A 13,544-nucleotide genomic window follows, 5' to 3' on the forward strand; every position below is an offset into this window, starting at 1 on the left:
TGCTGTTTCTGAACAATTATTATAACAACTTTCTGATTTCTCTGGAAAAATAAAAGAAGAAAAAGAGAAAAAAGAAAAGATAATCATTCCTCTCAGATACAAGTACCATGATTCCTGTTCCTGTATTGTTTAATGAGGCCCAGTGTACAACTCTACTAATAATGATTTTATTACTTTGCCTATCTTCTCACAGTCCCTCCAGCACTGAACTTTTCTTTGGAAAGAATGCTCTCTTTTGTCTCTTGGCAATTTGTTGCCAGCATTATTATAATAATAAAAACACCTAGTTTACAGATGAAGAGACAGGCTCCAAAAGAGTTTGTGTCTTTGCCCAGAACAGCCAGGATTTGATCTCTTCCTGTCTGCATGTCCAGCAGGATTTCTATTGTCCTTTCACATACATTCTACTTGAGACCCCCATGCTGTTGCCCTCGACAAGCAGGAACTCCATCCAGAATGCTGTTAATATCATCCAGTTAATTTCTTATTGCAGCTGCCACTAAGCTTCAACTCTGTTCTTCATGAGTCCAAGAAGCCAAGCTCTGAATTTATAGAGCCTGCAAAATAACAGTGAACGGATCCCATTCCCAGAATATTCTTAAAGGGTATTGAAAAAGGACTCTGGTTTTTCTTGAATATTTGGCCTTACTCATTTTGTCCCTACTGAGGGGGTAGAGTGGAGTGTGTTAGTGTGTGTATACTGAGTACAGGTTTCCCATTTGATGGATGGAACCATTTAATCATTTCTAGTGTACATGCTCTGTGGATGTGAAAATATGTTTGTGTGTGTGTGTGTGTCTTTGGAGCTTTACATGCCTTATCTTTATTTATTTATTTATTTATTCATCTATTTATTCATTCATTCATTCATTTATTTGTTTATTTATTTATTTGTTTGTTTATTTGTTTGTTTGTTTGTTTATTTATTTATTTATTTATTTATTTATTTATTTATTTATTTATTTATTTATTTATTTTTAGTAACTGATGTTTGCCCAGCTTCTGGAGCTATAGCAGTTATAAATCTCCATTTTTCTCTGCACTGCAGTGTCCCTCCGAGCAGCAGCATAAATCCAGAGAGACAGGCTGTCAAAGCAGCAGACTCTACAGAGATCAATATTCCTCCTGGCAGGAGATGGGCACTAGCTGACCCGAGAGGACAGTCCTTTCTGTTTATCTGACCGAAGAGCCTTCCTTTCCTCTGAAGTCAACTATTGTTAGTAGTCCAATTGCTATTAGTCTTCTTAAAAAATGTGACTTGTTGGAGAAAGATTAGGCATGATCTCCCAGCCTCCAAGAGCAGCCATCCAGGTTTGCCTATAACCACCTTCCCTGTCCGGGCCGTTATCCTGGCAAGTGTCTTCTGGGGTGACCGCCAACGAGCAGCTTTGGAGAGCCACTGGCTGCTCCCTAGCCCAGAGTTCTCTTGTTTGTTTGACTTTTCACTACTGCGCCCTGCTCCTGCCTCTCTGGATCACTCAGGGAGAGGAGGTGAAAACGGAGAAGCTCGCTGGCTGCAAGAGGGTTTTCCAAATGAAAAGGGGTGGGGAGGGGGAGGGAGACCGGCTTAGGGGAGGGGGCTCTTGCCGAGGGGGAAGACCTCGCATTGTAATCCAATGACATTTCCAACGTGGGGGTGGGGGGTACTCGCTACGGCTCTTGGAACCTTGGCTGCGGGCCCAGCTGGGAATAACTCTCTTCGCATAATTCGCGTGTTTACCAGGCATGAAAATTCTTGCTTTCGGCTTTTTTTTTTTTAAGACTCCCACCCTGTCCCCCTCCCCCACCCCTCCGCCGCCCCGTCAGCCCCTTTCGCAAGTGAAACTCTGTCTAAAAAATATTGGCCCGAGGCACAGAAAGTTTTGCATAAATTCATAAGTGATGAATGGCTGATTTTAATGTTATTTGGGTATTTGTCAGAATCTAACAAATATACATGGGGACGGCAGTTCATAAACTTAAATATCTCAATATCCCCTTTCTTCTGGAAATAAATTACGTTTGTTTGCTCGGCTTGGAGTCTTAAAAGGTAGCCGACATTAAGAATATTTTAAAAGCCATCATCCATCGAGCATGTCTCCCAGGCGCCACGAAGATTAAATGGAAGAATCATAAGATGGAGGTCTTTAACTTTTAATCCTTTTACAATGAAGCCTCAGATAGTCGCGGGGGCAGGGTGCCTTCTCTGGGGGGAATAATGCCGTTATTCCTTGGCACTCAGTTAATGAATACCCTAAACGTCGAGATAGACAGAGACACACAGAGAGAGACAGGCAGAGACACACACACACACACACACACACACACACACACACACACACAGACAGAGACAGAGACAGACGGAGAAGGGGAGGGGGCTGGCTATTGAAACGAGGAGCCAAAGAGGCTGGGCCTGGGGTGGAGGGTGGGAAGAAATCCTCGGGCTAGGCTGGAGGACGGGGCAGGGGTGGGGGAATGGGGGGGCTGACCCGGCACAGGGGAACCCAATGGAGGTTGGAGATAATTAGCGTGAATTCTAGTTGACTTGGGAGAGTCCTGGCGGGAGCCGGGAGAGGAGGCGTTGCAAGGAGGGGGTTGAGGGTGGGAGGTGGCAGGGGGGTGGGGTGGCCATCCGAAGGGAGGGGAGCCAGCGAAAGGAGAGGAGCTCTGGAGTCCAAGATAAATAAAGGGAGTGTTGAGCCGCAGTGTCAGGTAGCTGGCCCACGTGGAGGGGCAGCGCTGGGTGTGCTCAGTATCGCCGGCCTGAGACCGAGAGAGACCTAGATGCCTTGCTATGCTAGGTTGCGGCTGGCCGAGCGGGCTGGGGGGCGGAGCGCAACACCAGACCCGGGGTGGGGGTGGGGAGCTGGGGTGTCTTTCTTTTAAGGGCTTTGAGCAGGAGGGGGGACAGTGGTTAGTGCTGATGGGGGAAAGGGGTGGGGAAAGAAAGGGACAAAAGTATATCTTTCCCGGAGTTCTATAGATCCCTTAATCCGAAGCAAGGGATACAGAATGAACTCTCTCTCCCCAAAGCTAACCATCCTTCTCCAGAGTCTAGGGTGCTAATTGTGTTGGAAACAGACTTCTTCCTTTGCCTCCGGCGTCCCCCACCCCCAGCCCAAGGCACGTACTGGTGTGAAATTGCTAAAAGGCGATATTAGTGGCAGCTTTCCCTTGTCTCCACCCCGCCCCCTCACCCACGCCACAGGGACCAGAACTGCAAAGTGCCTTGTTTCAGGGAACTAGTCTGCCTAGTCCCAGACTAAACCCTGAGGGATTTTTCCTGATATGTGACAAGACTGGAGTGGAGGTTACCTGGATCGTTGGGAATACTCTCAAATATCCCTAACCTGGGGCTAAAAGGCACATATACACATGCCTTGGGCTCTGGCGGTACAGAAAATGGGGGTTGTGTGCCCAAGGGACTTCATGTGTGTATGTGTGGCCTTGACGCCCCTCTCCGGGTTTAAAACACTACTGCTCTCACCTTGGCAGCTTTTTCTCGGTTGCTTTTTAGGCGCTCAAAGGGTTAACGGGGGCTAGATCTTGGGGTGGGGTGGAGGAGAGGCGGGAGGGGTGATGGGATCTGGGTGGGCGCTCACATCTCCCTCCTCCCTTTCTCCCCCTCCCATTCAGAGGGGGTCAAGTTTCAGCTGCACTCCGCCCCCAGGGTAGGTGTGAAAGACACGTGTCCCCATTGTGAACAGCCTGTCAGGCAGGACAAAGCGGCTGTCTCCCCCCCCCCCCTCCCCGCCCCCCGCCCCCCGCCCCGCAGCCCAGCTTAGGGTCAGCTCCGGGAGGCCGGCTGGGTGTCGAGGTCAAGACGAGATGGAGTTTTAGTAACAGGGAGAGAAGGGAGGGGAAAACCTGAGAGTTTGGAGGGAGCCATGTGATTCTAAAGAGAGGAGGTTTGAGATCATCAAGGCGCCCCCCCCTCCGCGCTCCCACTCCCTTGCCGCCTGAGGCTGCTGAGAAACTCATTAGGAGGTGATAACCTCTTCTTCACCCCCAACGGAGGGGAGTCCCCGGAGTTGTAGAGGCTCCCTCCCTCCATTCAAGGACAACCCACATGGGGACCCCCCATTGCCCACCTCCCCCAACGCCCGCCCGCCGGCCACTCCATCCGCTTCAGCCAAGAAAGAGGGTCAACAAATAGACTGGCAGTGCCCAGGCGCAGAGTCGGTTTTAGTGGTTGACTTTAATTCTGCTCTGCACTTCTCTCTCTTTTACTACACGGGATGATATTATAAAGAATAAATAGCAGGTGCTCTTAATTTACAATGATTAGTCATTCCATTTGTTCTCTCTATTTACAATAACTGTAAAATAACATTGAACTCTATAGCTTCTGCGAGGTCCAAGGAAAACAAAAACAAACAAACAAACAAACAAACAAAAAAAAAAAACACTTTCCGAAGAATGGAAAATAGCTTCTTTTAAAAAGTCCTTCTACCAAAAAAAAAAAGTTTCCCCCCTCTCATCTTTGTACTTAAAAAAAAATAACTTTTTTTTTTTCTGCTTCGCCAGGCGAAGTGCTCTGGATATAAATAGCAGGTTAACATTAGCAACAACCAGAATAACAGTCTCTCTCCTCTTTTTTTTTCTTTTGTCTTTTTTTTTTTAAAATACAGTAGAAGCCGGTAACTTTGAACTTATAATACTGACCTTTTAATAAGTAAATTAAAACTTAGACCGTATATACACACACATACATTCCTACACAGTTAACAGTGCATTACATGAACCAGAAAGCTATGTCTCTGTAGCCAAAAAAAAAAAAAGTTCATTGAATCCAATTTAGAAGGGTGGCAGAATGGGGTGGGGGGGGGTGAGGGGTGGATCGAGAGTTGGGGTCTGGGTAAGAGGGACCCCGAGTTCTAGCAAGAACACTTGCATTCCGAAATGATGGGGTACTGGATGGGGATCCAGCCGCAGCGCTGCCCACCTCGCCGCTGGCACCGCCACCGCAGCACAGTGAGGTGCACCGACTTGGCCGGCTTGCAGACCATGCCCTCCGGCACGGAGCAAGAGCGCTTGCTGAAGCAGCTGCCCACTTTCACGTAGCGGGGCCAGAAGCGGCTGCCCAGGTCGTTCCACGCATAGAGTACTGGGCAGAAGGTCTGTGACCAGAGCCACATCTGCAACTTCCTGCGTAGCTTCTTGCTGAGCCGGTGTTTCTTGCCCGGGGGCAAGCCCTCGGAGAACTCTAGCCCTTTGATCTCGCTCGGCATGGCCCCCGACGGCCGCTGCCGCAGCAGCTGGTCCAGCTCCGCCAGGTCCTCACCGCCCCCGGCGGCCCCCCCACCCCCGCCTGGCCGGTCCTCAGGAGGCGAGGTGGCCATGAAGCCCGGGTCGTAGTGACCCCCCAGCAGGGAGCGGAGCAGCGTCTCGTTTAGATCCTTCTCCTTGGGGTCAAAGATAGGGTCTGGATGCTCGATAAGGTCCACCAGAGGCAGGTTGTCGCTGGGGGCCGGGCGGATGTGGAGGTAGTGTTGGCAGCCCGCCGGCCCCGCCCGGAGCCCTAGTACTACCACCACGGCGTACAGGGTGACCCCCAGGCTGGGGCACCGCTCCATGCCTCCGGCTCGGGGCTGGGGCTGCAGCGATCTCTGGGTGTCCCCCGCCCCACCCTCCCCACCCCCCGGACGAAAACCACGCCAAGCCCCCTCAGGCGGTCTTCCCTCTCCCGAGCAGCTCACCAAAACCAAGGGGAGCGGAGGAACGACAGCATGGGAGAAAATCCTGGTCCCTCTTCCCTCCTTTCTCCCACCGAGGGTGGTGATAAGGGTGGGTGAACTTTCTTCTAACTCGTACTCTCTTTTTTAGCCGAAGAAGGGGCGCATCCAAAGTGATTCCAAGGACGGTGGTCGTGGCTGGGGCGTCCCTGGCTAGTCTCTCCTTTCTCCGGAGTGGAGGAGGCGCGGGGCGCGGGGACTCGCCTGTCTCGCTCGGTAGCGGTGGCGTGGCTTTCCTCTCTCCTCTTTCGTTTCCTGATCACACAGTCCTGCCTTGCTTCTTAGCAGGAGCGCTTCAGGGTGAGTGGACTCCTGTGTCCGGGTCCTGGGGGTGCTCTCCCAAGCCTGCTGTTCCGGGCTCCGTAGGGCAGCCTCCAGAGGCAGCAACGCCGGCGGTGGCGGGAGTAGCGGCAGCGTCAGCGGCAGCAAGGACAGGAGCAGCAGCGGCAGGAGCAGCAGCGGCGGCAGCAGCAGCAGCGATAACGGCGGTGGCAGAGGCAGCAGCTGGACCAGGAGCAAGAGCTGGAGCAGGAGTAGGAGCGAGAGCGAGAGCAGGAGCGAGAGCAGCGGCGGCGGCGGCGGCGGCGGCGGCGGCGGCGGCAGCGGCGGCGGCGTCCTCGCACGTTGGCACCGGTTTGTCTGTCTCGAAGGGTCCAAGCCTTTAAATTTCCTGCACTTTCAGCTCCATCACCATGGAAACCACTGACTCTCTCTCTCTCTCTCTCTCTCTCTCTCTCTCTCTCTCTCTCTCTCTCTCTCTCTCTCTCTCTCTCTCTCTCTCTCTCTCTCTCTCTCTCTCTCTCTCTCTCTCTGTCTCTCTCTCTCCCTCTCTCTCTGTCTCTCTCTCTCCCTCTCTCTCCTTTCCCCCTCCCCTTTCTTCCCCCCAAACAACCCCACCCCCCACTTCACTTCTCCACCCCCGAGGAGCCAAAAGAACTGGATACGGGCTCTGGGCAGCCGCGGCTTAGGCTGCGCCGAGTCCTGCGACCCGCTGGACGAAGATGCCCCGAAAAGTCAGTCGACAGTCGGGCTGCTTGCCTCAGCTTAGAGGCGGCGGTGGCGGCAGCGGCGGCAGTGGTGGTGGCGGCGGAGGCGGCGGCGGCGGCGGCGGTGGTGGCGCTTGGCAGGTCTCCGGGTAATTTTCTCTCTCCCCCACCCCCCTTCTCCTCCTCCTCCTTCTGCAAAATGCACCGCCCCCCTCCTTTCTAGGGCAATGCAACCGGGGCTCTAGGCTCCCCGCCAGGTCCAGTTCAGGGGGGCGCTTATTGTAGCGGCGGGGACCCGCCAAAGGGGTGCAGGGTTTGCAAGGGGGCGGGAGTGGAAGAGTAGGGGAATAGTGATGATTCCTTTCTCCTTGTACGCTTTGCAAAGGAAGAGGCTCAACGGAAAGGCCTCTAGGGTCTGTCTCTCGCGTGGAGTTGGAGCAAAAAAAAAAACGTGCATGGATGGAGTGAGTGCTTGAACTGGGCCCTCTGTCACCCTCCTTGCCTCCCCCCTCTCTCCCCCCCCCCCCCCAAGTATTTTTCACAGAGAAGGTTAACTGCGTCCAAGCATTTGTCTTGCCCGGCACGGGAGTGATCTAGACCCCTAGCCAACAAGGGTGTGTGTGTGTGTTTGTGTGTAGGGTGTTCGGCTCTGCACCCTCCTACTTTTTTCCTTGGCCCTGTAGACTCTGCGCCCTAAGTGGCTGAGCCAAGAAGGTGCGTCTGACTCGCCTAGCCTTTCCTCTCCTAAACGCTGGGTTCTGCACGGCTGCTCCCCTCCCTTGGGGCGGGGCGCCCTCTTCTGGCTTTTGCGTGGCCTTGCACATGGCCACGGTAGGCGGAAGAGCCCGAGGGGAACTTTGTATTTTGTATTTACTTTGATGGAGTACCTGACCTCTTTTACGTATATGTGCACGCGTACTTACGTTCACCTTGGTGTTTCAGGGCATTTGCTTAAAGGAGGTGAGGGTGCCTGGGCTGTTAGCCTTGCTCTTGACCTTCTGATTGTCAACCTCCTCTTTTATTTACAGGGAAGGCAACTGACTGGGGAATGAGTGCAGTGTTGGTGTGAAAAGCCCTTCAGCAAATGTACTTTTCCTTGGTTTATGCGAATGGACTGCAGAATGTAAGCTCTTTGAGAGCAGCCAAGGGTGTGTTTCTCTTGTCAACTTGTCTGTAGGTACAGTGCCTGGACTTTCGTGGGGACTTAATGTTTGCTAGTTGACTGAGTGATCTTACCCCTCTCCTCCCTTGGTTAGTTGGACAGTTTTTCATCTGGAGTAAAAATAACTGGGAACTGTGGCATTAAGGAAGTAGGTAGTAGAATTGGTGTCTTTTAAAGGAAACATCTCCCTTCCCTCAGGTTGGAGCCTTGAGGAAAAACCTCTTTATAACCCCTACTAGTTATGGCTCAGTCCTCCATCCAACATATAAAAGAGCTCATCAGATAAAGGCTTCCCTTCTGTTCTGGTTGGGCTTGCCTCAGGGTAGAGAATTTGGTTTCAAGCAATTTCAAAAAATGAAAGCAACTTTAAAAAATGACACTTGGTTTTGGAGGGACCTGGATGGGAAGCTCTCTCCCTTCTAGAAAGGAAGGAGAGCCCAGGGATTACTGCTTTTGTTCTAGAGTATGATTTTTAGGGGTCAAAGGTGGGTAAATCAGAACTACAGAGGGGGAGTAAATTCTCAGTAGGGTACAATCAGACACAAAGGTATTGGGAACTTCCCAATGTGACAACCTGAATGAGAGCATTTGCCCTCTCTTTACAAATGACTTACCTTCCACAGATAATCTGCAAAGAGGGTTTACCATCCCTTTCATACTGTCTAGATATGTATGTATATATGTGTGCACATATGTGCATATATGTAGATATACTTATATATAGAGATAGGTAGATGATAGATAGACAGATAGATCGATGGATAGATAGATAAATAGATAGATAGAAAGTCATGGACAGCTAGGTAGTGAAGAGGATAGAGTGCTGGCCTGGAATCAGGAAGACATCTTCCTGAGTTCAAATCTGGCCTTAGTCACTTACCAGCTGTGTGACCCTGGGCAAGTCACTTAATCCTGTTTGCCTCAGTTTCCTCATCTGTCAAATGAGCTAGAGCAGGAAAGGGCAAACCACTCTAGTATTTTTGCCAAGAAAACTCAAATGGGGTCATAAAGATTGACTGAATGACAATTGTAGTCATGTCATATCATATCATATTATGTCAGATCAGTCTCAGCAGTCAGTGCTGTTGTAACCACCCCTGTACACTAGAACTTCACTAAATCAGGAGTTACCTAGTGGATAAAGGGCTTGGCTTACAGTCAGGAACCTGGCTTAAAGTCTTTCTTATTATTACACAGGGATGTTTGTGACATTGGGGAAAACACTTCACTTATTACTTCACCTAAAAACTAGAACTATACATTCCAGCTGAGTTGTCCATTAGGAAGGAATGGGGTACAATGAATAGAGTGTTGGCTCTGCAATCAGAGGACTTGGGTTCAAAACCTGCTTCAGCATATTACTATTCAGTGTGACTATAGGTGCTTAGTAACGTTTGAAATATAGCAGACACAATAAATTCTAGTTAACTGACAAATCATGTATCCTTTTTAGAATTCAAGGCTTCTTTCTGTAAAATGAAGGGGCAGCTAGTGGAGAGAGGGCCAGGCTTGTAGTCAGGAGGTTCTGGTTTCAAATCTAGTCTCAGACACTTCCTAGATGTGTGATCTTGGGCATGTCACTTAACCCCACTTGCCTAGTCCTTGCTGCTCTTGTTGAAGGTAAGGGTTTAAAAAATCAAATAAAACGAGGTGGTTGGATGAGAGGGTATGTAAGGCCCTTCCAATCCTAAATCTGTAGTCTATGGTCTGAATTATTAGAAGAACTTTCCCCCCACACTGATGGAATCATAGATTTGGACTGAAAAAAATTCAGGCAGACTAGAAGGCAGCCAAGATAAATTATACATTTAAAAAGTAAATGGGATTTTATTACTTTGATGTATTGATGGTTTCTAAAACTAATGAAATGTCTAATAGAAACCCATTTCAGTGAATAGGAAGGACATCAATGATCTGAGTACAAATGGGAACTTAAAAAATACTTGGGGATTGTTTTACTGGCCTTGGAGTCAGTTTCTAATTGAAATTCTATCATTTGGTAGCTGAATGACATCAGACTGGTCTTAACACTATTTGGTATTCTATGAACACAGAAGAATTGAAGTAGCTCAAAAGAATTGTAGGTTCTGAAAATTTTATTTTTTTATGAAAACCTTTACCTCCTGTCTTAGAATCGATATTAAGTATCTGTTTTAAGGCAGAAAAGAGGTAAAGGCTAGGGAAATTGGATTCAATGACTTGTCCAAGGTCACACAGTTAGTATATATATATATATATATATATATATATATATATATATATATATATATATATATATATATATATATCAGGTTATATTTGAACCCAGGACCTCCTATCTCCAAGCCTGACTCTCCACCGAGCTACCTAGCAACTTTAGGGATCCACAAATTTAGAGACATCTCCATCCCAAATGTCCATAGGGGCTATTTGTGCCTGACCTGTGATAGAGCTGTCTGAGTTCGTATTGGTCTGATCAGCCATAGTCAGACACACCCAGACATCATAATGTCATTTTGGTACTCTTCAAGTGTGAAAAATAACAACTATTACCCTATCTTCAGTCTCATTTTCCTTTTCTGTGAAATGAGAATGTGGAATGAGGCAACCTCTCAGCTCCCCAATAATCTGGAAATCTTTAGGTATGAGTTTCTTGGAATTAGATGATTTTCTTATGTAATTTAAATATTTCATGGCAATCTTATTTGGGTCCTTATTATGCTTATGGTGTCTTTCTTCCACAGATAGGATTGAGTGAAGATTTGGCTTAGCACCTTGTTTATGATTGCCATTTCTGAATCCATCTTGGCATCAGAGGATGGTTGCAGATTCAGTCATCAGAGGATTCAATCAACAAACATTTATTAAGCAAGTAGACACTTATCAGACACTGACCGAAGCTCTGTAGCTAAAAATTCAATGAATGAACCGATTTCTACCCAAGAGGAGCTTATATTCACATCAGGAGGGGAGACAATAAGTACGTATACAAGGAAGTATGGAATTAGTAAAGAAGATACTGAATGAATCTATGTAATCTCCTTCTGGAGTGGTATTTTATCCAAATTCCAATTCTCCCAAATATGAGGTATTATGCCACTTACTTAATATTTAATATAATAATTTAATTTATATAATGCCAAAAACTTTACAAAAACATTTTCATAAAACTAAACAGTAACATTTTAGAGTTGAAACAGCATTTAGCCCAAGTCATCTACAAAGGGAATCCCCACTGTAAGGTAATCTACAAATGGCCACACATGGTGAATAAAATGGTGGATTTGCTGCCAGGAAGATCTGAGTTCAAATCCCATCTCAAAGGCTTATTTAACTGTATGACCCTAAGCAAGTTGATTAACCCCTCTCAGTCTCAGCATCCCCATCTGTAAAATGGCTATAACAATAGCACCTACCTTCCAGTTCTATATATATGAAATAATATGTCTGTCAATAAACATTTATTAATTGCCTGCCATGTGCCAGATACTGTGCAAAGAGGTAAAACAAACAAACAACAAAGGTAAAGGACTGTCCATATTCTCAAGGAATTAATAATCAAATAAATGTAAGAGGCAACTTGCAGACAACTAATTGCTTTGAAAACTCTAAAGCAATATTTAAATGCTAGATAATAGTAATAATAAGACTTAACTGTAGCTCAGTAGTTAAGAGCACTGGGCCTGGAGTCAGGAAGACCCGAGTTCAAATTTGGCCTCAGATACTTCCAAACTGTGTGACCTTGAGTAAGTCATTTAACCTCTGCCTAAAAGAAGAATTCTGTGGAGGCAGAAATGGCAAACCACTCCAGTATCCTTGCCAAAAAACCTCCACGGATAAGCCATGGTTCATGGAATCGGGAAGAGTTGGACATTATTGGACAACAACAATGACAATAATTATTATAAAGATTTCCACAGAGGAGGCACTCACAGCCTTTTGAGGAAGCTCATTCCACTCTGAGACAGTTCTAATTGTTACAATGTTTGTTGTTATTATTTTTGCTAACTTGAACCTAACTTTGCCTCTTTGTAACTTCAACTCACCTTTCTAATTCTACCCTCTGGGACAAACTGAACAAGACTAACCCTTATTTTTATATGACAGTCCTTCAAACACATGAACAAACACCATGAACTTTCCAAATCTTCACTACTCTAGGATAAATACCCCAATTCCTTTAGTCACTCTCTATATGAAGGACCCCAAGAGCCTATTTTCCCTCCTTTGGTACCTAAAAGTTATTAATTTTTAAAAATGATCATGCATGGGGAACAGCCAGGTGGATCAGTGGATTGAGATCTGGCCTAGAGATGGGAAGTCCTGGGTTCAAATTGGCCTCAGATAGCTGTGTGACCCTAGGCAAGTCACTTAACCCCAATTGCCTGGTTCTTACTGTTCTGCCTTAGAATGGGGTATTAATTCTAAGATAGAAGGTATAAGGTACAAGTTAAAAAGAAAACAAAAGAAAAAGTCTCTGACTACAAAGAGCTCACATTCTAATATGGCAGATCACGTATATGGCATATTTTATATGAGATAGATATTGTTGTTGTTCAATCATGTGCAACTTTTTGTGACCACATTTGGGGGTTTCTTGATAAAGATAGTAGAGTGGTTTGCCATTTCCTTCTCCAACGCATTTGACAGTCACAGTAATTGTCTGCATCCAGATTTGAACTCAAGAAGTTGAGTTTTCCTGATTCTCCTCTGGGGAATCTGTCTCCTGTACCACCTGAGAGATTTTTGGGACTTGGCGAAATTTGAAAATCCTAACTCCCATTTCAAGAGTGGGTTTTTTAATTGGCCAATTGCCACTTCACTTAAAATAAATCAAGCTCTATTCACTGCATCACCTAGTTGTCTTTATACAAGATTTTTGCAGAAGAGATGGAAGATAGTCTCAGAGGGGAGGGAGAAGAATTGTAAAGGTTTCTATAAGTTGGTGTTTGAGCTGAATTTAGAAGGAACCCAGGGAAACTAAGAGGCAAGAGTGAAGAGAGAGAACATTCTAGGTATGGATCCTGGAATGGAGTGCCATGTGTGAAGAACATGTATGTATAAGTAGAACTGGAGATCCATACAAACATACACCTTTAGCTGTATCGTATAGTGTACAGAGAGGAGTAAAGTTTATAAAATTGGAAAGGGAGGAAGGAGCCAGGTTGTGAAGACCTTTAAATGCCAAATAGAACTGTGATCCTGGAGGCAGGTGAGAGAGATGATGAGCTCTTTAACTAGGATGGTGGCTGTGTGAATGCAGAGAAGGGGGAATATATGAGGGATTTAATGAAGCTAGAAATGACAACCTATTGCAATTGACTAGGTATGTGAGAAAGAGTAAAGGGTTGGGAATAACAATAAGGATGTGAGTATAGGTGACTGGGAAGAAATGATACCCTCAACAATCATAGGAAGTTCAGGGGACAGCTAGGTTTCTAAGTGGTTAGAGTAGTGGGCTTGGAATCAGGAAAACTTATTTTCACACTTACTAATCTGGGCAAGTTACTTAATCCTGTTTGCTTCAGTTTCCTTATCTGTAAACTGAGTTGGAGAAGAAAATGGCAAACCACTCCAGTATCTTGGTCAAGAAAACCCCTAATAGGGCTCCAAAGAGTTGGATACTATAATACATTGGAAACAACTGAATTCAAATGTTCTAGAAATGGTTTGTAATGTGGGACTGGAGCTCAGGAGAGGGAC

The 13,544-nt window shown here is 46.7% G+C and overlaps 2 protein-coding genes across 2 annotated transcripts in view; one reads left to right on the forward strand and one right to left on the reverse strand.

Annotated features, from left to right (window-relative positions):
* Positions 1-4,158: 4,158 nt before the first annotated feature.
* On the reverse strand, positions 4,159-5,560 carry NOG (noggin). The gene has a single exon (XM_007481842.3). It carries the CDS (start codon positions 5,553-5,555, stop codon positions 4,857-4,859), a length of 699 nt encoding a protein of 232 aa, XP_007481904.1. The 5' UTR covers positions 5,556-5,560; the 3' UTR covers positions 4,159-4,856.
* A 962-nt stretch (positions 5,561-6,522) lies between these two features.
* The window catches only part of LOC103102689 (short stature homeobox protein 2-like), a 28,783-nt gene continuing 21,761 nt past the window's right edge, over positions 6,523-13,544 (forward strand). Inside the window, exon 1 of the mRNA XM_056816552.1 lies at positions 6,523-6,849. Within this exon, the coding sequence (XP_056672530.1) occupies positions 6,716-6,849 (134 nt within the window). The 5' untranslated portion in view covers positions 6,523-6,715. The remainder of the gene's footprint in view (positions 6,850-13,544) is intronic.

This window comes from Monodelphis domestica, chromosome 2 (genome assembly GCF_027887165.1).
Source record: "Monodelphis domestica isolate mMonDom1 chromosome 2, mMonDom1.pri, whole genome shotgun sequence".
NCBI classification, from domain to species: domain Eukaryota; kingdom Metazoa; phylum Chordata; class Mammalia; order Didelphimorphia; family Didelphidae; genus Monodelphis; species Monodelphis domestica.